The sequence below is a fragment of the Oncorhynchus tshawytscha genome, linkage group LG07 (assembly GCF_018296145.1).
Source record: "Oncorhynchus tshawytscha isolate Ot180627B linkage group LG07, Otsh_v2.0, whole genome shotgun sequence".
Lineage (NCBI taxonomy): Eukaryota > Metazoa > Chordata > Actinopteri > Salmoniformes > Salmonidae > Oncorhynchus > Oncorhynchus tshawytscha.
This window is the reverse complement of record NC_056435.1, coordinates 4,356,638-4,384,519: the sequence shown is the minus strand read 5'-3', so window position 1 is coordinate 4,384,519 and position 27,882 is coordinate 4,356,638. Positions and strand designations below refer to the sequence as shown.

The following is a 27,882-nucleotide window of genomic DNA, read 5'->3' as shown; positions in this document are numbered from 1 at the left end:
ACCTAAAAGGATTCTTCAGCTGTCCCTTTTTGGTTCCAGGTAGAAGAACCCTTTTGGAATCAGGTAGAACCCTTTTGAGGTCCATGTAGAACCCTTCACATGGAACCCGAAAAGAGTTCTACCTGGAACCAAAAAGGGTCGTCTTATAGGGAAAGCCGAAGAACCCTTTTTTCTAGGAGTGTACAGTCGTGGCCAAAAGTTTTGAGAAGGACACAAATATTAATTTCCACAAAGTTTGCTGCTTCAGTGTTTTTAGATATTTTTGTCAGATGTTACTATGAAATACTGAAGTATAATTACAAGCATTGCATAAGTGTCAAAGGCTTTTAATGACAATTACATGAAGTTGATGCAAAGAGTCCATATTTGCAGTATTGACCCTTCTTTTTCAAGACCTCTGCAATCCACCCTGGCATACTGTCAATTAACTTCTGGGTCACATCCTGACTGATGGCAGCCCATTTTTGCATAATCAATGCTTGGAGTTTGTCAGAATTTGTGTGTTTTTGTTTGTCCACCCGCCTCTTGGAATCACAAGTTCTCAATGGGATTAAGGTTTGGGGAGTTTCCTGGCCATGGACCCAAAATATCGATGTTTTGTTCCCCGAGCCACTTAGTTATCACTTTTGCCTTATGGCAAGGTGCTCCATCATACTGGAAAAGGCATTGTTTTCCACCAAACTGTTCCTGGATGGTTGGGAGAAGTTGCTCTCGGAGGATGTGTTGGTACCATTCTTTATTCATGGCTGTGTTCTTAGGCAAAATTGTGAGTGAACCCACTCCCTTGGCTGAGAAGCAACCCCACACATGAATGGTCTCAGGATGCTTTACTGTTGGCATGACACAGGACTGATGGTAGCCCTCACCTTGTCTTCTCCGGACAAGCTTTTTTCTTGATGCCCCAAACAATCGGAAAGGGGATTCATCAGAGAAAATCACTTTACCCCAGTCCTCAGCAGTCCAATCCCTGTACCTTTTGCAGAATATCAGTCTGACCCTGATGTTTTTCCTGGACAGAAGTGGCTTCTTTGCTGCCCTTCTTAACACCAGGCCATCCTCCAAAAGTCTTTGCCTCACTGTGCGTGCAGATGCACTCACACCTGCCTGCTGCCATTTATGAGCAAGCTCTGTACTGGTCGTGCCCCGATCCCGCAGCTGAATCAACTTTAGGAGACAGTCCTGGTGCTTGCTGGACTGTCTTGGGCGCCCTGAAGCCTTCTTCACAACAATTGAACCGCTCTCCTTGAAGTTCTTGATGATCCGATAAATGGTTGATTTAGGTGCAATCTTTTTGGCAGCAATATCTTTGCCTGTGAAGCCATTTTTGTGCAAAGCAATGATGACGGCACGTGTTTCCTTGCAGGTAACTATGGTTGGACAGAGGAAGAACAATGATTCCAAGCACCACCCTCCTTTTGAAGCTTCCAGTCCGTTATTCAAACTCAATTAGCATGACAGAGTGATCTCCAGCCTTGTCCTCGTCAACACTCACACCTGTGTTAACAAGAGAATCACTGACATGATGTCAGCTGGTCCTTTTGTGGCAGGGCTGAAATGCAGTGGAAATGTTTTTGGGGGATTCAGTTAATTTGCATGGCAAAGAGGGACTTTGCAATTAATTACAATTCATCTGATCACTCTTCATAACATTCTGGAGTATATGCAAATTGCCATCATACAAACTGAGGCAGCAGACTTTGTGAAATTTTTTATTTGTGTCATTCTCAAAACATTTGGCCAAGACTGTACAGCTTATATACACACACATCTATTCTGACAACAACCCCTAGTTGATACTGAGATGCTAATATGATGATATGGAAATCGGTAAAGAGGAAACACCTTCTGTCCACAACACAACCCTCAGTGTGTAAAACAAACTTAAATGCAGTGTACTGACAAATTAACAGTAAGTTTCTGAAAAATAGGTCAAAAACCCCAAGGTCGGTAACTGGTTGGATCAAATCACATTCTATTTAACACATGCTTCGTAAACAACAGCTGTAGACTAACAGTGAGATGCTTCGTTACTGACTCCTCCCAGTAATGCAGACGGAAAAATATAGAACAAAATAACAGTAACGATAACTTAGCTATACAGTGGGGCAAAAAAGTATTTAGTCAGCCACCAATTGTGCAAGTTCTCCCAATTAAAAAGATGAGAGAGGCCTGTAATTTTCATCATATATACACTTCAACTATGACAGACAAAATGAGGAGAAAAAATCCAGAAAATCACATTGTAGGATTTTTAATGAATTTATTTGCAAATTGTGGTGGAAAATAAGTACTTGGTCAAAAACAAAAGTTTATCTCAATACTTTGTTATATACCCTCAAACGTTTTCTGTAAGTCTTCACAAGGTTTTCACACACTGTTGCTGGTATTTTGGCCCATTCCTCCATGCAGATCTCCTCTAGAGCAGTGATGTTTTGGGGCTGTTGCTGGGCAAAACGGACTTTCAACTCCCTGGCTAGGCCACTCCAGGACCTTGAAATGTTTCTTACGAAGCCACTCCTTCGTTGCCCGGGCGGTGTGTTTGGGATCTTTGTCATGCTGAAAGACCCAGCCACGTTTCATCTTCAATGCCCTTGCTGATGGAAGGAGGTTTTCACTCAAAATCTCACGATACATCGCCCCATTCATTCTTTCCTTTACACGGATCAGTCGTCCTGGTCCCTTTGCAGAAAAACAGCCCCAAAGCATGATGTTTCCACCCCCATGCTTCACAGTAGGTATGGTGTTCTTTGGATGCAACTCAGCATTCTTTGTCCTCCAAACATGACAAGTTACATTTTGGTTTCATCTGACCATATGACATTCTCCCAATCTTCTTCTGGATCATCCAAATGCTCTCTAGCAAACTTCAGACGGGCCTGGACATGTACTGGCTTAAGCAGGGGGACACGTCTGGCACTGCAGGATTTTAGTCCCTGGCGGCGTAGTGTGTTACTGATGGTAGGCTTTGTTACTTTGGTCCCAGCTCTCTGCAGGTCATTCACTAGGTCCCCCCGTGTGGTTCTGGGATTTTTGCTCACCGTTCTTGAGATCATTTTGACCCCCACAGGGTGAGATCTTGCGTGGAGCCCCAGATCGAGGGAGATTATCAGTGGTCTTGTATGTCTTCCATTTCCTAATAATTGCTCCCACAGTTGATTTCTTCAAACCAAGCTGCCTACCTATTGCAGATTCAGTGTTCCCAGCCGGGTGCAGGTCTACAATTTTGTTTCTGGTGTCCTTTGACAGCTCTTTGGTCTTGGCCATAGTGAAGTTTGGAGTGTGACTGTTTGAGGTTGTGGACAGGTGTCTTTTATACTGATAACAAGTTCAAACAGGTGCCATTAATACAGGTAACGAGTGGAGGACAGAGGAGCCTCTCAAAGAAGATGTTACAGGTCTGTGAGAGCCAGAAATCTTGCTTGTTTGTGACCAAATACTTATTTTCCACCATAATTTGCAAATAAATTCATAAAAAATCCTACAATGTCATCTTCTGGATTTTTTTTCTCATTTTGTCTGTCATAGTTGAAGTGTACCTATGATAAAAAATGACAGGCCTCTCTCATCTTTTTAATTGGGAGAACTTGCACAATTAGTGGCTGACTAAATACTTTCTTGCTCCACCGTATGCACGGGTACCAGTACCGAGTTGATGTGCAGGGGTACAAGGTAATTGAGGTAAATATGTACATATAGGTAGGGGTAAAGTGACTAGACAGGAAAGATAATAAATAGTAACAGCAGTGTATGGTATGAGTCAAAATAGTTAGTGCAAAAAGAGTAAATGAAGATAGTCCAGGTAACTGTTAAACAAACTATTTAGCAGTGTTATGACTTGGGGGTAGAAGCAGTTCAGGGTCCTGTTGATTCCAGACTTGGTGTATCAGTACCGCTTGCCGTGTGGTAGCAGAGAACAGTCTATGACTTGGGTGGCTGGAGTCTGACAATTTCGGGCCTTCCTCTGACGCCGCCTGATATAGAGGTCATGGATGGCAGGGAGCTTGGCCCCAGTGATGTACTGGGCCGTACACACTACCCTCTGTAAGGCCTTGCGGTCAGATGCCAAGCAGTTGCTATACCAAGTGGTGATGTAGCCAGTCAAGATGCTCTCAATGGTGCAGCTGCCCATGCCAAATCTTTTCAGCCTCTTGAGAGGGAAGAGGTATTGTCGTGCCCTCTTCACGACTGTGTTGGTGTGGGTGCACCATGATAATCCATTAGTGATGTGGACACCGAGGAACTTAAAGTGCTCGGTGATCAGCTAATTTGTCTTGCTGACATTGAGGGAGAGGTTGTTGTCCTGGAACCACACTGCCAGATCTCGGTGTTGGAGTTGTGTGCAGCCACGCAGTCGTGGGTGAACAGGGAGTACAGGAGGGGACTAAGCGCGCACCTGGAGGGGCCCCACTGTTGAGGGTCAGCATGAGGGATTTGTTGTCTACCCGCAACACCTGGGGTTGGCACATCAGGAAGACCAGGATCCCATCAGGAAGTCCAGGATTCAGTTGCAGAGGGAGGTGTTTAATCCCAGGGTCCTTAGTTTAGTGATGAGCTTGGAGGGCACTATGGTGTTTAACACTGAGCTGTAGTCAATGAACAGCATTCTTATGTAGGTGTTCCTTCTGTCCAGGTGGGAAAGGGCAGTGTGGAGTGCAAATGAGATTGTGTCATCTGTGGATCTGTTGGGGCGGTATGCGAATTGGAGTGGGTCTAGGGTGTCCGGGAGGATGCTGTTGATGTGAGCCATGACCAGGCTTTCAAAGCACTTCATGGCTACCGACATGAGTGCAACGGGGCGGTAATCATTTAGGCAGGTTACCTTCACTTCCTTGGGCACAGGGTCTTTGGTGGTCTACTTGAAACATGTAGGTATTACAGACTTGGTCAGAGAGAGGTTGAAAATGTCAGTGGAGACACTTGACAGTTGGTCCGCGCATGCTTTGAGTACACGTCCTGGTAATCCGTCTGGCCTAGCGGCTTTGTAAAGGTTGACCTGTTTAAATGTTTTGTTCACATTGGCTACCGAGAACATTATCACACAGTCATCCAGAACAGCTGGTGCCCTCGTGCATGCTTCAGTTTTGCTTGCCTCGAAGCGAGCATAAAAGGCATTTAGCTCGTCTGGTAGGCTCACATCACTGGGCAGCTCGCATTTGGGTTTCCCTTTGTAGTCCGTAATAGTTTTCAAGCCCTGCCATATCCGACGAGCATCAGAGCCGGTGTAGTAGGATTCAATCTTAATCCTATTTTGACGCTTTGCTTGTTTGATGGTTTGTCTGAGGGCATAGCGAGATTTCTTATAAGAGTCCGGATTAGTCTCCCGTTCCTTGAAAGCGGCAGCTCTAGCCTTTAGCTCGATGCGGATGTTGCCTTTAATTCATGGCTTCTGGTTGGGATATGTATGTACGGTCACTGTGGGTCTTTTGGGGAGGTATGCGAATTGGAGTGGGATAGATGTCACCAGGGGTACGCTGCTCCAGTCAGTGAGCAAACAGACGGCAGAGACATTGCCTAAGTTTACTTTAGTTATTTAGGACTGGCGGTTGGACATGGTAAAGGTTGGTGTGTATGTGGTTCTGTAACAAAAGGAGATGTCAATAGCAGGTTACATAACATGAAAAGATAAACATGCTCCACTCCCCCTCCATAGAAACTTGAATTGGGTCCTGGATCTTCGTATATAATCCAAAGAACAGAACTCTGGTAAATAAACATACATTTTTACACGACATAAAAGGTGATAAGGACAAGCCTATTAAACCAATACAGCTCAAATATTGAAAATAGAAAAAACAAAAACGACTTTTAACTAGGACACACAACTGGAAATAAACTGATAAATGGCTTGACAGGCTTTAAATACAAACTAGAAGTGTGAATGAGCCAATCGGGGCAGTCCTGATAATTAGTGACAGGTGTGTGATTGCATGAGAGTGTCAACAGGTGAAATCAACTTGCCTAATCAAGTCCATCTCAGCAGTATGCTGCTCCACTCGGGGTGCTTTTGTAGTCTCACTGTCATTGTTGGTTACAGATGTATGAATGGGCTGCCTTGGCTAACTAAGCTGTGTCAGTGTGCGTGTGTGTGCACGCACGTATGCATGCGTGGCTGAAGGGGATATAGCTGATTAAATTACCTCTCTGTCTGTAGGGAACCAGGAGGTCGAAACGCCAGATAATTTAGTCAGAAGACATGCTGTCATTGGTGTGTGTGCGTGTGTGTGTGTTGTGGGGGGGAGTCCCCTGTGGTGATAGGGGGTATCCAGGATGAAGTCATCTCTCATGGGATTCTTAATTAGATCGCCCCCCCTTCTCCTACTGTATTCCCTTAAATTCTCTCTCCCCCTTCCCTCCCCCTCTGCTTCCCTGCAAGACCAGAGCAGACATTAAAGATCCAGACTGACACATATACTCATGTAGATGCATACTGTACATGCACACACTAAAACATGCATAACAGTATAAATACAACTGCAAACACTAAACAGTATTCAAGTAGCTTTGTGTCAGAGGGTTTTGAGTAATGTGTTTGTGATAGTAGGGGGGATGGGTTAGTGAGATACATTTTCTGTCCTCTATGTTTGAGTCAGGGGGTAATGAAATAATGAATGGTGGGCAGAGGTGGGATGGAGGTCAGTGTTGTGTGTGGGGGGAGATCAATTTACTGTTACACATACAACTGTCATATCAAGGATGAAGGGCTAAAGCTTATCCTTTCATGATTATTGTAACTTTATCTGGGGTTTGTTTCTAGGAGAGAGAGGAAGCTGAGGAGACAATATAAGAACATGTTTGGACTCAAGATCAGAGCAACCAGGAAATACAACTTCACTGGAATAAAATAAACCAGCATAATGTTATATTGAACTGTTCTCTGACTGAAGCCCAATTGGCTGATTGCATCTTCGTCATGAAAGAAATTAATAATCTTTTAAACTTCGTATTTCTTTCTTTGAATAAGCAAAGAAAAAATAATAAACTTCCGTCAAGACATATCAAATATTCATTCACATTAAGAGAATATTTACAACTTTCAAAGATTTAAAGTCGCTATATAAGTTGCTTTGGAAATACTTTAATGATATTTTGTGCCTTTTAAAACACATAAAGCTAGCTGCTTTACACAATTCCATTAGCTTTGTTACGCACAAAATAGTCAATACTAGCCTATAGCTGATTAAAGTAACAAAATAACCTGAATATGCACTTTAAACCTAGTGAATAAGTGAGGGGGGAAAAGCTACAGCAGGGCACTAACCCTTTTACACCTCACTGTCCTTTTCTCTTCTCTCTTCACTCTCCTGTTCCACCGTGCTGTGCTGCTTCCCCTGCATCTTGGCTGCAGTCCTTCATGTCACACCCTGATATGTTTCACCTGTCTTTGTGATTGCCTCCTCTACCAGAGTTTCCCTGCTCCTGCCTGTTTTCCTGCTCCTTTCTCCGTTGTCCGTGCGAGAGGCTGCTCACAAGCTGCTCCAGCTACGCCAAGACTCCCGTAGTGTGGCAGACTACACAGTGGATTTCCGCACGTCGGCAGCTGAGGGTGCTTGGAACTCAGACGCGCTGTTCGACACATTCCTACATGGAGTATCGGAGGAAGTTAAAGATGAGCATGCAGCCCGGGAACTACCGGTGGATCTCGACTCGCTCATCGCCTTGATCATTCGGATCGATGTACGACTACAGGAATGAAGGAAGGACAGGAGAGTTGATTCCACTTCGCCCCCGGGGTATCCCGGAAGTTTCCAACGGCTCCGTTGCCAAGAGAACCTGAGGCTACACGAGTTCCCACGAGAGCCTCCGAAGACTGACGATGCACCTCTTCCCGAGCCCATGCAACTAGGCAGAGCTAGACTGTCTCCTGCTGAAGGGCTATACAGGCCTCACACTAAGAGTTGCCTGTATTGCGGGACTACTGGTAATTTAGTCTCCACCTGTCCACTAAAAGACCAGGCTCACCGGTAGGAGCAAGTACTCTGGTGGACCATACAGAGAACCTTTCCTCTCCCCTTACTCGCAATCTTTTTCATGCCATCTTGCTGTGGGGTAACCAGTCAAAATCTCTCCTGGTCTCATCGACTCTGGGGCTGAAGAGAGCTTTATGAACGCTACCCTGGCTTCCGAGCTGGATATCCCCACTCAACCCCTCTCCGTTCCCATGGATGTTAGAGCACTGGAGGGGCGGTCCATTGGCCGGGTCACCCACAATACCACCCCTATCAACCTACGTTTGTAAGGGAACCACAGCGAGACGATCCAGTTCCTGCTCATTAAGTCTCCTCAGGTTCCCGTGGTGTTGGGGTTCTCCTGGCTCCGGCGGCACAACTCCCTCATTGACTGGTCTGCCGGTGCCATCATAACCCGTTCTGCCACGCCCACTGCCTGAAGTCAGCGCAGCCTGTTCCGGGACGTCTTTCTATCAATTCATGCGGAGTACCAGGACCATCGGGAGGTGTTCAGGAAGGCCCAGGGCTCTTCGATGCCACCGCACCGACCCTATGACTGTGGGATTGATCTTCTCCCAGGCACCACTCCACCCCGGAGACGACTGTACTCTCTGTCGGGTCCGGAGACCAAGGCTATGGAGACCTACATTGTGGACCCCCTAGCTACTGGGTTCATCCATACTTCTGCCTCCCCCTCCCTGCATCCGTGCATTGACTACCGAGGTCTCAATGACATCACGGTGAAGAACCGCTACCCGAGGTCGGCATACCTTCTGCTCAGATGTTTGTCCGCTGCTGTCGTTGTACTGTATGAATGTATGGCTATCCACCCGGGATCTGCCCCTCCGAGTGGAATCCCGCAAACTCTCCCCCCGGTTTATCGGCCCGTTTCCCCATCTCCAAAACTATTAGCCCCTCTGCTGTTCATCTTCTGTTGCCCCATACCCTTCGTATACATCCCACCTTTCATGTATCCAGAGTTAAACCCATGTCTCACAGCCCTTTGTCTCCTGTTTCCAGGGAAATGGCTGTAATCCAGGTATGCACCAAGGGAGGATGCCAGGTGGCGCCGCTAGAGGGGGGGTACTGTCAGACCCTGATCTGTTTCACCTGTCTATGTGATTGTTTCCACCCCCCCTCCAGGTGTTGCCTATCTTCCCCATTTTCCCCTGTGTATTTATACCTGTGTTCTCTGTTTGTCTGTTGCCAGTTCGTTTCGTTCGTAAAACCTACCAGCATTTGTTTCCTGCCTGTTTTCCTGCGCTTGTTTTCTAGGCCCTCCCGGTTTTGACAGTGTTGTGTGCCCTGACCCTGAGACTGCCTGCCGTTCTGGACCCTTTACACCCTTTCTAGATTACTGACTCCTGCCTGCCTTGACCTGTCGTTTGCCTGCCCCGGTGAAACTCTTGTTACTTCTACACTGTCTGCATCTGTGGCTTACCTAAACGTGATACCTTTGGGCCTTCAGAGAAGCCTGATGTCTTCTCCTGGTCCTCAGGTTCACCGTGACACAGACAATCTCCAGCAGAGCACAGGCCATCAGTGAAGAGTAAACTGCATAGAACGTGGAGTCGATGCCAAAGGGAACCCTCTCCCCGTTGATCAAGAAGGTTGTAGTTATTGATAAACAGTCTGTCTTAGACATGACAGCACACTAGTACTCCCCACTGTCCTCCAGTGAGAGGTTAGAGAGGACCAGAGAGACAGAAAGGGGAGATGCATTCAATCTGCCATCTAAATCTTCATGCATTTGTTTGTACTCATCATCTCTATATGTAGGTATGTCACTCCTCCCTATCAGAATAACGTTGTCCACTTTAGCAGTCTTTCTATACCACACTAACCTATCATACTCCTTGACATCAGAGTTACAACCTCCCCTCCCTCTGAGAAGAACTCAATGAGGGGCTCAGATGATATATTCTGAAGATTTTTAGTGGGGACACTTTTATGCACAAGTAATACCCTGAGTGTTTGGGTGTCATTTCCTGACGATGCTCCATTCACAAAATAGTCTGTCTGCTTCTCTTGGTCAGTAAGGATTTTTCCAGGCCTTGAGTGGGTTTGAGATGGTGATACTTTGGTGAGTCTTCCAACTGGGCTTTCCTGGGACCATTCCTCTGTCCCATTGGGAAGTACAGCAGGTCTAATTAGCTCCCTCTGAAATGAGCATACATTATGTAAGACACTGTTCGACTATGTACAGTACTGCAGATGGTGAGGTTGATGCTTTTCTGGAGTGATACCTTGCCAGCTGTTCAGCACTCCACCTTGTATAGTCCAGAGTATGACTGAGACAGGTTCTGGAGAAGGACAGTTCAAATGTTCTGAGATGAGCTTCAGTCGCTTCCATAATTCTGAATCCAGTGTGGATTTCTCAGGTGTAGGGTTAGAAGTGTTAAACAGCAACAGGCTCTCTTCAGCTTTAGAGTTGGATATCAAACAGTTGTCATTTTACTCATCATTGTAAAAAAAACTTATATAATCTCATAGGTTTCTTGGACAGCATGGGAGGTTCGGATCAGAGCAGCCAGTATGACACTCAGCTTTGTGACTGAAGCCATTGTACACATCCTGTCTCTACTGATGGGAAGCACCGCGAGCTGCCCAGTGACACAAACCTACCAGATGAGTTAAATAACTTCTATGCTAGCTTCGAGGCAAGCAACACTGAAACATGCATGAGAGCATCAGCTGTTCCGGACGACTGTGTGACCACTCTCTCCGTAACACATTTGAGTAAGACCTTTAAACAGGTCAACATTCAGACGGATTACCAGGACGTGTACTCCGAGCATGTGCTGACCAACTGACAAGTGTCTTCACTGACATTTTCAACCTGTCCCTGACAGAGTCTGTAATACCAACATGCTTCAAGCAGACCACCATAGTCCCTGTGCCCAAGAACACATCTGTAGTCTGTAGCCATGAAGTGCTTTGAAAGGCTGGTCATAGCTCACATCAACACCATTATCCCAGAAACCCTAGACCCACTCCAATTTACATACTGCCCCAACAGATCCATAGATGATGCACTCCACACTGCCCTTTTCCCCACATGGACAAAAGGAACACCTACCTGAGAATGGTATTTATTGACTACAGCTTAGTGTTCAACACCAGAGTGCCCTCAAAGCTTATCACTAAGCTAAGGACCCTGGGACTAAACACCTCCCTCTAACTGGATCCTGGACTTCCTGACGGGCCGCCCCCAGGTGGTAAGGGTAGGTAACAACACATCCGCTACACTGATCCTCAACACAGGGGCCCCTCTGTGGTGCATGCTCAGTCCCCTCCTGTACTTCCTGTTCACTCATGACTGCATAGTCAAGCATGACTCCAACACCATCATTAAGTTTACAGACAACACAATAGTGGTAGGCCTGATCACTGACAACGATGAGACAACCGTATGGTGCCAGGACAACAACCTTTCCCTCAATGTGATCAAGACAAAGGAGATGATTGTGGACTACAGGCAAAGGAGGACCGAGCACGCCCCCATTCTAATCGACGGGGACGTAGTGGAGCAGGTTGAGAGCTTCAAGTTCCTTGTTGTCCACATCACCAACGAACTATCATGGTCCAAACACACCAAGACAATCGTGAAGCGGGCACGACAACACCTATTCCCCCTCAGGAGACTGAAAAGATTTGGCATGGCTCCTCAGATCCTTAAAAAGTTCTACAGCTGAACCATCGAGAGCATCACAAGATGCATCACAAGATGGTATGGCAACTGCTCTGCCTTCTAACGCAATTGCACTACAGAGGGTAGTGCGTACGGCCCAGTACATCACTGGGGCCAAGCTTCCTGCCATCCAGGACCTCTATACCAGGCAGTGTCAGAGGAAGGCCCCAAAAATTGCCAAGGACTCAAGCGACCCTAGTCAAAGACTGTTCTCTCTGCTACTGCATGGCAAGTGGCTCCGGAGCGCCAAGTCTATGTCAAAAAGGCTTCTTAACAGATTCTACCTCCAAACCGTAAGACTCTTGAACAGTTAATCAAATGGCTACCCAGACTATTTAGCTACCCAGACTATTTGCACCACCCTGATTCCCAATTTTTATGCTGCTGCTACTCTCTGTTTATTATCCATGCATAGTCACTTTACCTACATGCACATATAACCTCAATTCCCTCGACTAACCGGTGCCCCCGCACATTGACTCTGTACCGGAAGCCCATGTATATAGCCTCGCTACTGTTATTTTATTGTTGTTCCTTATTCATTTATTTATTTATTTTAATTATTTAAACTGCATTGTTGGTTAAGTAAGCATTTCACTGTACGGTGAAATACCTGTTGCATTCGGCACATGTGACAAATAACATTTGATTTGATGTGTTGTGGTGAACCAGTCTCCTTATATCTGCTTTTGGTCAGTTATCTTATTCCTCCATTTGCAATACTGGTGACCCCGTGATGCTGAGCCCAATATCTCCTCATCTTTTCCACAGAATCGTGGAAACCCTGACATATCAGAGCAGAATGCGGTGGTGAAGGTCTCTGATAGGCAAAAACATCTCATTTATTGTTTTTAATAACCTGCCCAGGGACTGCGGTTGAAAATGAGCCGGCTGGCTAAAACCGGCACTTTTACCAAAACGTTGATTATTAATGTGCGCTGTCCCTGTAAAAAAAATCATATAAACTCAAACTCAGATTGGACATGCTGATGAGGACAGAACCACATACAACTGGTGCTTCATGAGCCCTGGTTGCATCATAGCCTCTTGCTTCTTCTCAACTGTCCACTGAAAGTTTACACTTCTTGAAAATGTGTGACCATATAAGGTTCCAGTCTGAAGATGCTGTTTCTTAGAACTGTTTTGATACAAGCTTTACTCTCCACTGGCTAATTCACACCAGTCACAAACATTTGAGTCATTTAGCAGATGCTCTCATCCAGAGCCTCACAATAAGTAAGCTTTTGTTTTTGCGCATCACAAACACACCTGATTCAAATATTCCACTAATCCAGGTCTTCTCTCTGTCTGGACCATAATTAGTTGAATCAGGTGTGTTTCTGCAGGGCTGGAATGAAACCCTGCACTCCGGGTAGCTTTCCAGAACCACAGTTGGATAGTTTTCCCTCTATCTCTCTCTGTCTCTGTGCTCACTCTCTCAGATGAATAGCCTGTAAGTGTCCTCTCTCTTTTTGTCTCTTATTTCAGACGGTTATAAATGTGTATCTAGACAGAAAAGATCAAGAACGTGGTTGAGAGAGAAAGAGAGAGGTTGATAAAAATATATTTACAGCCATTTCCCCATAAAACTGATTGGCTTTGACATTGTGAGTGATGGGATTTCCCAGACAACGTGTGACATGCCTAAAGGGCATACACATGCAGAGAGACTGAGAGAGACCGATAAGAGAGAGGGCATAGTATCACTTCTGGCCCTGAGGGCGGTTTCTGTCCCAGGATCCATCACTCTTGGTGAGTGTGTGCGCGTGTGTGCGCTCATATGGTGGCACCTGTGCCCTCTTTCTGGAAGTCTGGAGAGAACAAGAGAATACTGCTCACGTGATAGATCCAGTGAAGGGAAGACAGAGGTGTGTGTGTGTGTGTGTGTGTGTGTGTGTGTGTGTGTGTGTGTGTTAGTAATGCGCAGGTTGACTAATAACCTGCAGTCCACGCTATTATATCCACGAGGCTCTGAAGACTGGGTTTAGGAACTGGCAGAAAAAAGTTAACGTCAATCCACGGAGGCAAAAAGGACATTGTCGAAGTTTAATTCAAAAAGACAAAAGCAGCGAAAGTAGAGTTGAAAATAAACAGAAGGGAGGGACAGAAAAGTAATCTTTATAAAATATTTGGTGAAGTGGTTAAAAAGGATAATAGTAGTGCCAGCTGTGTTAAGTGTGACGTTTGTGAGGCGCTATACAAATTCGACAGTCACAAGACGGGACTTCAAATAGGCTTATGGCATGTGAAGAAAACTAGCCTTCTGTTTAGATGGGTTAAATGTAAACTGACATCTGGACACAGACTGTAGGTCCATAACCTCTAACATAGCCTTAATATTAACTCCTGCAGAATTAAGCATTTATTGCCGTAATATTATACACCAAATGTAGGCAAAATTTGGACTTGGGAACAGGTGTGAAGAAATGTGATTTATTTATTTCTGCCTCTTGAGATAATGCAATGCTCAGTTAGATACCATCTGTAAAGGGGCTGTCTTCAACATGAAAGCATAATAAAATGTGATAGTATTTCAACCACATAACATGTGCATCGAAGCCGAACTGAAATCTTATCAGAAACACGTTGGGTCGTTTTCACAGCATTCTTTTTCCTTATAACCGGTCAAACTGATGTCATTTGGACATTTTGAACAGAAAATCTTCCTGTTGTTTTTCTTTGTGTTATTGTATGTTATCACAGTCCCTAAACGTATTTGATCCGCGAAAGATGCCAGAGAAAACTGATGTCAACTATATATCAACTATATTCACGCGTTCATTCTATCGATCTATTACACTATTCTGTTGATCAAGGGTTTATTTAGTCTTCTAGGGCAACATATAATGACAGAAGATAAACTACATTTATCTAATTATAGACAAGTTGACTAACAAATAGCTTGCCAAAATGTCCAAATTATATGCAAAAACCTATCTAAATCAGAAGGAAAAAAATCCTGCACCCACTGTCAAAAAATTGTTCTGCCGTTTTTGACTGTAGCCTATAGTGCATTTTCTGTATTTGCGGGTTAGAGAGAGAGAGAGTGTGTGTGTGTGTATGTGCGTGCGTGGCGCGTACATGCGTGTGAGTTCTATTTTCTTTCAGCCCAGAGGGAATGTGACTCACCCCAGCTACTGTCACAGCCCAGAGCGCCAGAGCGGCAAAGTTCACATAATGAAAGGGAAAGGGGGATACCTAGTCAGTTGTACAACTGAATGCATTCAACTGAAATGTGTCTTCCGCATTTAACCCAACCCCTCTGAATCAGAGAGGTGCGGCGGGGCTGCCATAATCGATATCCACGTCTTCGGCGACCGGGGAACAGTGGGTTAACTGCCTTGTTCAGGGGCAGAACGACAGATTTTTACCTTGTCAGCTCGGGGATTCGATCCAGCTACCTTTCGGTTACTAGCCCAATGATTAACTGTGTGTGTGTGCGCGTGTGGCTCCCAGCTCTGTTCACACCCTGTTATTTTCCTCCTCTTCAGAAACAAACAGAGAATTCCTGAGACTCGGGTATCAGGGCCTCTGTTGTGGTGGCGACAAACAGTTTGGATAAAGATGTGCACGCGATGATAACGTTGCTACCTCACTCTGTCTCTCATAATCATTATCCTTACCATTATTCGTTTTGACACAAACACACACTCAGTTGCCGCTCCGTGGAGTCCGTCAGTTCCGTGTCAGGACTGAAGAGGGAACCGTTGGCTTCCCTGTTTGGGATTTATCTTACATTTTTATAGCGGCACACACGGAGAAGAGGTGTGTGTCCTCTCTTTCTCTCTCTCTTTCTCTCTCTCTCTCTGCTTTCTCTCTGCTCTCTGTTCGCGTTGGGTGGGAACACACACATCAGGGATTGTAGCGGTTCGGATTTAAATCGGGACGTTTACAAATGAATGGAAATCACCACCGACCAGGACCAAGGAGCCTATTCCACCTCCATCCACCCCGAGCTTCCCCGGTGCCCGCTGTGATTTAGTTCTCTGTTAACACTGGGACAAGCGTCTGCCCACCGACTGACTTCACGCGCGCCGGGCAGCAACATAGAGAAGAATGGAAGCGTTTTTCGCGGAGGTAAGCTGGGATGGGCTTTTCCCCGGTTTAATGTTATATTTCCCCGGTACTGGTTGGCCTAATGATAGAAATATAAATTACGTGGTAGCCTGTCATAAACCCGTGTTGTGAATATCGTTTGGACATTTTTATTTGGTGTAGACTATGATGGTGGTTCAATGAGAATCCATTTATGGCCGACCCTCGACAGACACAAGCATAATAAAACTCTTCAAAAATACAGTAGGTGTAGGTTATGTGTCACAATATCGAAAACATTTGCTTTCTCGCTCTCGCTCTCGTTCTCGCTCTCTCTCTCTCAAAATGTAGGCCAATGTCATCAACACAAGTGAATGCTAGCCTACCTATCATATTAGACTAAAGTCTACTGACAGGATGTGCTAAAATGGCACCACACCACTCATCATGTAGCCTGCACTGCCATCCTCATCTGTCCATTCTCTCAGAGGAGGAGAGGAGTAGCCTAATTGGCTAAATGCAGGCTGACCAGAAAATATGCTAGTCTTTCCATAAAGCTGTGTTTCGGATTAAGACCAATCTGTTAAGGGAGAAAAGCGTGGTATTGTCAAGCTACTAACCTACTGGGTTATTAGTGGCTATACTAGTATGAACAGTGGGGGGATTCTTTCTACCCTCTCTGGGGGGACTGTGTGGGGCTGTGTCTCGGAGAGGGAGGATGGGAGGTGTGGCTATTGCGGGATTTGAAGGGGGGAGGGGGGGGGGTGGAGAGAGGAGGAAGATGAAGGCTAAATGGAAGGATATGAATTGACTGTAGGTGAGACAGCGATGGCTATGGTTGTTATTATGGATTATTAACGCCATGTCCTAATCTCTCTCTCAAGTCAATTCAAAGGGGTTTTATTAGTTTTGGAAACACAAGTTTACAATGCCAAAGCAAGTGAAATGAACAAAAGTGAGAAGAAACGCAACATCAACAATAATACAATTTAAAAAACGTTACATAGCACTGGATTCCGTCACTGCAGAGAGAGAGATAAAGGAGAGAGAGAGAGAGAGAGATAAAGGAGAGAGAGAGAGATAAAGGAGAGAGAGAGAGATAAAGGAGAGAGAGAGATAAAGGAGAGAGAGAGAGATAAAGGAGAGAGAGAGAGATAAAGGAGAGAGAGAGAGATAAAGAGAGAGAGAGAGATAAAGGAGAGAGAGAGAGATAAAGGAGAGAGAGAGAGATAAAGGAGAGAGAGAGATAAAGGAGAGAGAGAGAGATAAAGGAGAGAGAGAGATAAAGGAGAGAGAGAGAGATAAAGGAGAGAGAGATAAAGGAGAGAGAGAGATAAAGGAGAGAGAGAGAGAGGTCCTCTCTCGTCCTGGTGTTTAAATTGCGTTGTTACCGATTCTCCCAGATCAATCAGCTAATTTACGACTTTTCGCTCCGTCTCTTTGCCAGCGGCGCTAACAGATCTCTAGTCCGGCCACCAGTTTGCTAGCCCACTGAGTTTGGCCCAGTAGAAAACATTTTTCTATAAACTACATGTGTTTCCTGCAGTATAGTCTATTATATGCTAATATATTGACAGGTTGTTGTGACAACCTAAGCCGAATAGGTTTAGACATGGTTGGTGTGTTCTTTGTTTCTAACACATAAAACAGGGCCGCATTCTTCCCCAATTCACCCCACTGGGGATGGTGCCCAACCTCCCCACCTTCTCAGTCCTTCCTCTTCCTCCTCCTCTTCATTCTCCTTTCTTCCCTCCTCTTTTCTCCTCACCTCCATCTCCTCCCTGTTTCTAATTCATTCCATCATGGTGTCACAAACAAAGGCGGCACACATCACTCACACACACACACGATACACACACACACAACTTGTATCATCTGTGCATGAATGTGTTATCCTCTAACTGTAGGCTACTTACCTCCATCCTTGTTTATCTCGATCTGATATAACTTTAACAACCGTCCCTTCTTACTGTGACGTCATTCATTATGTGTGCGTGTACACTACCAGTCAAAAGTTTTAGAACACCCCCATTTTCCCAGTTTTTATTGACATTTTATTGAAAGTCCAGTGAATAACCTGAAATGGTATAAAGGTAAGAGGTAAACTGCCAGAGGTTAAAAACATTTTTTAAAGAAGTTTGGGTTTCCAAAAACTGAGAAATAAGGTACATTTCAGAGTTATACAAAAAAGCCTTTTCTCAGGGAACAAGTAAAGGGTTAACAACTTACAGCTGTTCTGCAGCAATGGACGTAAATTAAGCCTTGAAAGTTGACGCAAACAATTCCAACAGGTGTCCCAACTTTTGTTGATTCTTCTCAAACCCTCTGTCTGTATAAAAGCAGTGTTGGAACAGACTGTTACTACACCCTCTGTCTGTATAAAAGCAGTGTTGGGACAGACTGTTACTACACCCTCTGTCTGTATAAAAGCAGTGTTGGAACAGACTGTTACTACACCCTCTGTCTGTATAAAAGCAGTGTTGGGACAGACTGTTACTACACCCTCTGTCTGTATAAAAGCAGTGTTGGGACAGACTGTTACTACACCCTCTGTCTGTATAAAAGCAGTGTTGGAACAGACTGTTACTACACCCTCTGTCTGTATAAAAGCAGTGTTGGGACAGACTGTTACTACACCCTCTGTCTGTAAAAGCAGTGTTGGAACAGACTGTTACTACACCCTCTGTCTGTATAAAAGCAGTGTTGGGACAGACTGTTACTACACCCTCTGTCTGTATAAAAGCAGTGTTGGGACAGACACCCTCTGTCTGTATAAAAGCAGTGTTGGGACAGACTGTTACTACACCCTCTGTCTGTATAAAAGCAGTGTTGGAACAGACTGTTACTACACCCTCTGTCTGTATAAAAGCAGTGTTGGGACAGACTGTTACTACACCCTCTGTCTGTATAAAAGCAGTGTTGGGACAGACTGTTACTACACCCTCTGTCTGTATAAAAGCAGTGTTGGGACAGACTGTTACTACACCCTCTGTCTGTATAAAAGCAGTGTTGGAACAGACTGTTACTACACCCTCTGTCTGTATAAAAGCAGTGTTGGAACAGACTGTTACTACACCCTCTGTCTGTATAAAAGCAGTGTTGGGACAGACTGTTACTACACCCTCTGTCTGTATAAAAGCAGTGTTGGAACAGACTGTTACTACACCCTCTGTCTGTATAAAAGCAGTGTTGGAACAGACTGTTACTACACCCTCTGTCTGTATAAAAGCAGTGTTGGAACAGACTGTTACTACACCCTCTGTCTGTATAAAAGCAGTGTTGGGACAGACTGTTACTACACCCTCTGTCTGTATAAAAGCAGTGTTGGGACAGACTGTTACTACACCCTCTGTCTGTATAAAAGCAGTGTTGGGACAGACTGTTACTACACCCTCTGTCTGTATAAAAGCAGTGTTGGAACAGACTGTTACTACACCCTCTGTCTGTATAAAAGCAGTGTTGGGACAGACTGTTACTACACCCTCTGTCTGTATAAAAGCAGTGTTGGGACAGACTGTTACTACACCCTCTGTCTGTATAAAAGCAGTGTTGGGACAGACTGTTACTACACCCTCTGTCTGTATAAAAGCAGTGTTGGGACAGACTGTTACTACACCCTCTGTCTGTATAAAAGCAGTGTTGGAACAGACTGTTACTACACCCTCTGTCTGTATAAAAGCAGTGTTGGAACAGACTGTTACTACACCCTCTGTCTGTATAAAAGCAGTGTTGGAACAGACTGTTACTACACCCTCTGTCTGTATAAAAGCAGTGTTGGGACAGACTGTTACTACACCCTCTGTCTGTATAAAAGCAGTGTTGGAACAGACTGTTACTACACCCTCTTAAGCATTATTTGGACACTATTGTACTGCAGGAAGTAGTATATTGCTATCATAATGGCGAGAAAAAGGCAATTACCAAAGGAAGACAGACAGACCATAATAACCCTTGAAAGTGTAGGTCTTTCCTTTAGAGAAGTTGCCGAGAAAACCAAGGTGTCAGTGAGTACAGTTTCCTACACCATCAAAAGGAACCTGGGAACCTGGAGGAAACTCTGACAGGAAGAGGTCTGGCAGAGCCAAAGCCACAACAGAATCAGAAGACAAGTTTCTGAGAGTCAACAGCTTGCGTGATAGGTGGCTCATAGAACAACAGCTTCAAGCACAGCTTAACACTGGTCGAAGTCAGCAAGTCTCAGTTTCACCTGTGAAGAGGAGACTTCGAGCTGCAGGTTTGACAGGTCGAGTGATAGTATGAAGGCCATTGCTATGATGGCAAAATAAGAAAAAGAGGCTTGCCTGGGCCACGAAGCACCGCCAGTGGACTACTGAAGACTGGAAGACGGTCTTATGGACCAATGAAATCTTTGGTTCCTCATACAGGGTTTTTGTCCGCCGTCGAGTAGGTGAAAGGATGGTTTCTCAGTGTGTGACAGCAACTGTCAAACATGGGGGAGGAAGCGTGATGGTCAGCGGCTCTTTTGCTGGAACCAGAGTCGACGACTTGCACAGAGTGAGTGGCACCCTGAACCAAAACGGCTACCACAGCATTTTGCAGTGCCTTGCAATACCCTCTGTTGTGCACCTAGTTGGTCAGGGGTTCATCCTACAGCAAGATTATGACCTAGAACACACCTCCAGGCTATGGGGTTCATCCTACAGCAAGATAATGACCCAGAACACACCTCCAGGCTATGGGGTTCATCCTACAGCAAGATAATGACCCAGAACACACCTCCAGGCTATGGGGTTCATCCTACAACAAGATAATGACTCAGATCACACCTCCAGGCTATGGGGTTCATCCTACAGCAAGATAATGACCCAGAACACACCTCCAGGCTATGGGGTTCATCCTACAGCAAGATAATGACCCAGAACACACCTCCAGGCTATGGGGTTCATCCTACAGCAAGATAATGACCCAGAACACACCTCCAGGCTATGGGGTTCATCCTACAGCAAGATAATGACCCAGAACACACCTCCAGGCTATGGGGTTCATCCTACAGCAAGATAATGACCCAGAACACACCTCCAGGCTATGGGGTTCATCCTACAGCAAGATAATGACCCAGAACACACCTCCAGGCTATGGGGTTCATCCTACAGCAAGATAATGACCCAGAACATACCTCGAGGCTATGTCAGAACTACCTTAGAAGAAAAGAACAACACGGTAGACTTCAAATCATGGAATGGCCAGCACAGTCTCCATACTTGGTTTGTGATGAACTGGGCAGAAGGGTGAAAGCAAAGCAACCTACAGGTGCAACACATTTGTGGGAACTTCTGCAACAGTGTTGGAAAGAGTTTTCCTAACAACGTTTGATTTCCATTGTAGAAAGAATGTCTGTTCGGCTGTTATGTCAGCAAAAGGTGGCTACTTTTATCTAAAAATGTAGATATAGAGTCAAAAATGTTGACACAATTTTGTTAAACAAAACAATTCCATGATTTATTTTTTTGTCTCCAATTGTTTATCTGTTCTATGCTTTAATTTCAGAGTACATTAAGACAATAAACTGTGAATTTCAATAAAAACTGGACACATTGAGGTGCTAGTACTTTTGACCGGTTGTGTGTGTCTCCATGGGCATTGTTACAGATGTAGTACATTCTCTACACTGTGACATCACACCCCCATATCCCCCGGCAACAGTGGAAGGGGAGGCCTGGCCGATAGGGGTCCACCACAGTCCACCATGGTGGTTGCCCTTTTCTTGTGGCAACAGGGCACAAATCTTGCTGCTGTAATCGCACACTGTGGTATTTCACCCAGTAGATATGGGAGTTTATCAAAATCGAGTTTGTTTTCGAATTCTTTGTGGATCTGTGTAATCTGAGGGAAATATGTGTCTCTAATATCGTACATTGGGCAGGAGGATAAGTGCAACTCAAAATGTTTGTCCCATTTTGTGAATTCTTGGTTGGTGAGCGGACCCCAGACCTCACAACCATAAAGGGCATTGGATTCCATAACTGGTTTAAGTATTTTTAGCCAGATCCTAATTGGTATGTCGAATTTTATGTTCCTTTTTGATGGCATAGAATGCCCTTCTTGCCTTGTCTCTCAGCTCATTTACAGCTTTGAAGTTACCTGTGGCGCTGATGTTTAGGCCGGGGTATGTATAGTTTTTTTTGAGCTCTAGGGCAACAGTATCAAGATGAAATTTGTATTTGTGGTCCTGACGACTGGACCTTTTTTGGAACACTGAGGAATACTGTCAGGGCCCAGGTCTGTCAGAATCTGTGCAAAATATCTAGGTGCTGCTGTAGGCTCTCCTTGGTTGGTGACAGAAGCACCAGATCATCAGCAAACAGTAGACATTTGATCACAGATTCTAGTAGGGTGAGGGCGGGTGCTGAAGACTTCTTGTGGCCTCGCCAATTCGTTGTATATATATATATATATATATATATATATATATATATATATATATATATATATATATGCAGTTAAAATTGTGCAGTTAAAATTGGCAAAAACACACATTTCTTTCCACAGGGCAGTGGGGTGAGACAGGGATGTATATATCGCAGCCGGTTACGACAGAGCCTGGGCACGAACCCAGAGTCTCTGGTGGCACAGCTGGCGCTGCAGTACAGCGCCCTTAACCACTGTGCCACCCGGGAGGCCCAGAAATTTGTGTTTTTTAAAAACAATTTTAACCAAAGTGTGCAGTTAAAATTGGCAAAAACACACATTTCTTTCCACAGGGCAGTGGGGTGAGACAGGGATGCAGCTTAATATATATATATATATATATATATATATATATATATATATATATATTTATTTTTTTTTTAAAACAATTTTAACCAAAGTGTGCAGTTAAAATTGGCAAAAACACACATTTCTTTCCACAGGGCAGTGGGGTGAGACAGGGATGCAGCTTAATATATATATATATATATATATATATATTTTTAAAAACAATTTTAACCAAAGTGTGCAGTTAAAATTGGCAAAAACACCCATTTCTTTCCACAGGGCTGTGGGGTGAAACAGGGATGCAGCTCTCTCTCTCTCCCCCCTCTCTCTCAGACCCAGTGGCTGGGGTAAATGCTAGACTGTGCCATATTGATTCAATGTAAGCATGAGAGTGGCACATATTGTGTGTGTGTGTGTGTGTGTGTGTGTGTATATATCAAATCAAATCAAATCAAATTTTATTTGTCACATACACATGGTTAGCAGATGTTAATGCGAGTGTAGCGAAATGCTTGTGCTTCTAGTTCCGACAATGCAGTAATAACCAACGAGTAATCTAACCTAACAATTCCAAAACTACTGTCTTATACACAGTGTAAGGGGATAAAGAATATGTACATAAGGATATATGAATGAGTGATGGTACAGAGCAGCACAGGCAAGATACAGTAGATGGTATTGAGTACAGTATATACATATGAGATGAGTATGTAAACAAAGTGGCATAGTTAAAGTGGCTAGTGATACATGTATTACATAAGGATGCAGTCGATGATATAGAGTACAGTATATACGTATGCATATGAGATGAATAATGTAGGGTAAGTAACATTATATAAGGTAGCATTGTTTAAAGTGGCTAGTGGTATATTTACATAATTTCCCATCAATTCCCATTATTAAAGTGGCTGGAGTTGAGTCAGTGTCAGTGTCAGTGTGTTGGCAGCAGCCACTCAATGTTAGTGGTGGCTGTTTAACAGTCTGATGGCCTTGAGATAGAAGCTGTTTTTCAGTCTCTCGGTCCCAGCTTTGATGCACCTGTACTGACCTCGCCTTCTGGATGATAGCGGGGTGAACAGGCAGTGGCTCGGGTGGTTGATGTCCTTGATGATCTTTATGGCCTTCCTGTGACATCGGGTGGTGTAGGTGTCCTGGAGGGCAGGTAGTTTGCCCCCGGTGATGCGTTGTGCAGACCTCACTACCCTCTGGAGAGCCTTACGGTTGTGGGCGGAGCAGTGGCCGTACCAGGCGGTAATACAGCCCGCCAGGATGCTCTCGATTGTGCATCTGTAGACGTTTGTGAGTGCTTTTGGTGACAAGCCGAATTATATGTGCATGCGTCCATGCCTGCGGCGTGTGTGTGTAAAGTACAGTAGTGTATATGAACTAATATATTCACTCTTATTAAATGGTCTGTTCTGAATGAGTTATGACTGCCAGACCTCCTCTCTTTAAATGAAACAGAGGACACACACACACAGGACTACTTATTTAGCTGGGTGGAGCCCAAACCTCTGGGGGTCCTTTTCATCATCATTTCATTTATTTTCATACATTCATGATCCCTCCATCTCTCCCTCATACAGTCCCCCCCTCTCTCTCTCTCTCTCACTCTATCATCCCCCTCTTCCTTCCTTCCTTCCTTCCTTCCTTCCTTCCTTCCTTCCTTCCTTCCTTCCTTCCTTCCTTCCTTCCTTCCTTCCTTCCTTCCTTCCTTCCTTCCTTTCTCTCTCTCTTTCTGTCTGTCTGTCATCCCTCTGCAGAGTATCTCTCCCTCTATCCCTTTCCCCTTTCTGTCTGGACAGAGAGAGAGATGGCCATGGGGTCCAAATCTCAACTGAGGGCGGGATTTCAGCTTTAGTCTCTAAACTTGGCAACCCAGGCAGAAACCCTGACACCACACTGGCAACCCGAGCATTAAATGTCAGGTGACATTATCCTTCTGTGGCCTGCACAACCCCCCTCATATTTAGATCAGTGGTGTGAAAGTCTGTGTCCTTGTGTGTGTCTCTCTTTCTCTCTCTTTCCCTCTCTGTTGACTTATGTGTAATGTGTGGCAGTGCTTCCCCTACAGATGTATAGGCGGTGCCTCTCTCTGTTGGCCCCTGCCTATAAGGATGAGTTGGGCTTCTATTGGTGCAATTGGTCATTTTCATGCCAGAGGATTTAGATGTTGCGTAAGGGGCCTGGGCACCCTGCCTGGATATTAAACTAGGGGAAAGACTGTTGTGTAGTTTAGTGTTTAGTGTGTAGTGTAAAGCGGGAAAGGTATGTTATAGTCATGCATAGAGTGTATGCTGGTTCATTGGAGAGGAGCGAGAGAGAGCAGTCGCTTGAGATGTATGACCCATTTTCAGCAGAACCAAGCACATTCGTTCTGCTTAGAGCTGCATCAGCTCTGCCTCTCTCCATCACTCGGTTTCACTCTTGTTTTCTGCCCTCTCGCTTGTCTCTCTTTTTCCTCCCCCACAATCTCCGATCTCTTCATCCCTGGTACATGTCCCCGGTCGGTCTCTCTCTCTCTCTCTCTCTCTCTCTCTCTCTCTAGGTGTGGGAGTAGTTTTCTATCTTGGATCTCGATTCCCTTTACAGCATTCTTTCACATTCTTTCATCTCCCAGCGTTCTTAGCTGTTTTCCCCGGGATGGTCTCTCTCTCTCTCTCTCTCTCTCTCTCTCTCTCTCTCTCTCTCTCTCTCTCTCTCTCTCTCTCTCTCTGTCTATAGGCATGGGAGTAGTTCTCCATCTTTACAGCTATCTTTCACACTCACTAAAAACACCAACTCCCAGCGTCCTTAGCTGTTTTTTCACCAAGAACACCATCTCCCAGCAACCTGAAGATGCTAAAATGTAAAGGGTTAGATATGTTGTTGTTATCCCATATAGTAGGCTATTTTACACCTCCTTTTCCTGTGCTGCTTATTTATTATTCTGCTGTTTCCATGGCGCTCTGGTTGCCATGGCGTTTCTGGGGTTTGACTGTAGTTTAATCCAAGATCAGAGAGTATGTGATAATTAGCCAACTTGTAACGGTTTTCTAGTGGTGATGAAGGAGAGTCGGACCAAACTGCAGCGTGTCGATTGCGATCCATGTTTAATATAACAAAGAAACACGAACTTACAAAAAACAATAAACGAAACCGAAACAGCCTATCTGGTGCAAACTAACAACGAGTACACATAGGACACTAAGGACAATCACCCACGACAAACTCAAAGAATATGGCTGCCTAAATATGGTTCCCAATCAGAGACAACGATAAGCACCTGCCTCTGATTGAGAACCACTCCAGACAGCCATAGACCTTGCTAGACAACCCACTAAGCTACAATCCCAATACCACCACCAAAACCCCAAGACAAACACACCACAATTACAAAAACCCCATGCCACACCCTGGCCTGACCAAATACATAAAGATAAACACAAAATACTTTGACCAGGGCGTGACAGAACCCCCCTAAGGTGCGGACTCCCGAACGCACCTCAAAACAATAGGGAGGGTCCGGGTGGGCGTCTGTCCATGGTGGCGGCTCCGGCGCGGGACGTGGACCCCACTCCTTTAATGTCTTAGTCCCCTCTCCCTTCGTCCCTGGATAGTCCACCCTCGCCGCCGACCATGGCCTAGTAGTCCTCACCCAGAACCCCACTGGACTGAGGAACAGATCGGGACTGAAGGACAGCTCGGGACCGAGGCAGCTCGGGACTGAGGGGAAGCTCGGGAGTGAGAGAAAGCTCAGGAGTGAGAGAAAGCTCAGGAGTGAGAGAAAGCTCAGGAGTGAGAGAAAGCTCAGGAGTGAGAGAAAGCTCAGGAGTGAGAGGAAGCTCAGGAGTGAGAGGAAGCTCAGGAGTGAGAGGAAGCTCAGGAGTGAGAGGAAGCTCAGGCAGGTAGATAGATCTACCAGCTCCTGGCTGGCTGGTGGTTTCAGCAGATCCTGGCTGACTGGCAGATCCTGGCTGACTGGCAGATCTGGAAGAGTCTGGTTGACTGGCAGATCTGGAAGAGTCTGGTTGACTGGCAGATCTGGAAGAGTCTGGTTGACTGGCAGATCTGGAAGAGTCTGGTTGACTGGCAGATCTGGAAGAGTCTGGTTGACTGGCAGATCTGGAAGAGTCTGGTTGACTGGCAGATCTGGAAGAGTCTGGCTGACTGGCAGATCTGGAAGAGTCTGGCAGACTGGCGATGCTGGGCAGACCGGCGGCGCCGGGCAGACTGGCGGCGCCGGGCAGACTGGCGGCGCCGGGCAGACTGGCGACGCTGGGCAGACTGGCGACGCTGGGCAGACTGGCGGTGCTGGGCAGACTGGCGATGCTGGGCAGACTGGGGGCACTGGCGGCGCTGGGCAGACTGGCGGCACTAGCTGCTCCATATAGGCTGACAGCTCTGGCGGCTTCTTACAGACTGACCGCTCTGGCGGCTCCGTGCTGACTGGCAGCTCCTTGCAGACTGGCAGCTCCTTGCAGACTGGCAGCTCCTTACAGACTGACAGCTCCGTGCAGACTGACAGCTCCGTGCAGACTGACAGCTCCGTGCAGACTGGCTGCTCCATGCAGACTGGCTGCTCCATGCAGACTGACAGCTCTGGCTGCTTCATGCAGACTGACAGCTCTGGCTGCTCCATGTAGACTGGCTGCTTCATGCAGACTGGCAGCTCGGGCTGCTTCATGTAGACTGACAGCTCTGGCTGCTCCATGCGGACTGACAGCTCTGGCTGCTCCATGTAGACTGACTGCTTCATGCAGACTGGCAGCTCGGGCTGCTTCATGTAGACTGACAGCTCTGGCTCCTGCATGCAGACTGACAGCTCTGACTGCTCCATGCAGACTGACAGCTCTGGCTGCTTCATGCAGACTGGCAGCTCTGGCTGCTCTATGTAGACTGGCTGCTTCATGCAGACTGGCAGCTCGGGCTGCTTCCTGTAGACTGACAGCTCTGGCTGCTCCATGCGGACTGACAGCTCTGGCTGCTCCCTGTAGACTGGCAGCTCTGGCTGCGCTGAACAGGCGGGAGACTCCTGCAGCGCTGTGTCGGAGGAAGGCTCTGGCTGCGCTAAACAGGCGGAAGACTCCGGCAGCGCTGGAGATGAGGAAAGCTCTAACAGCGCTAGATAGGCGTGAGACTCCGGCAGCGCAGGAGATGAGGAAAGCTCTAACAGCGCTAGATAGGCGTGAGACTCCGGCAGCGCTGTAGAGGAGGAAGGCTCTGGCTGCGCTGAACAGGCGGGAGGCTCCGGCAGCGCTGTAGAGGAGAAAGGCTCTGGCTGCGCTGAACAGGCGGGAGGCTCCGGCAGCGCTGTAGAGGAGGAAGGCTCTGGCTGCGTTAAACAGGCGGGAGACTCCAGCAGCGCAGGAGAGGAGAAAAGCGCTGGCTGCGCTGAACAGGCGAGGCACACTGAAGGCCTGGTGCGTGGTGCTGGAACTGGTGGTACTGGATCGAGGACACGCACAGGAAGCCTGGTGCGGGGAGCTGCTACCGGAGGGCTGGGGTGTGGAG

General features: G+C 46.0%; 1 protein-coding gene across 1 annotated transcript in view; it reads left to right on the top strand.

Moving 5' to 3' along the window:
- Positions 1–8,581: 8,581 nt before the first annotated feature.
- Positions 8,582–27,882, top strand: part of LOC112239616 (unconventional myosin-X) — a 116,456-nt gene continuing 97,155 nt past the window's right edge. The window contains 2 exon segments of the mRNA XM_042324991.1: positions 8,582–8,706; positions 8,967–8,985. Of these exon segments, the coding sequence (XP_042180925.1) occupies positions 8,582–8,706; positions 8,967–8,985 (144 nt within the window).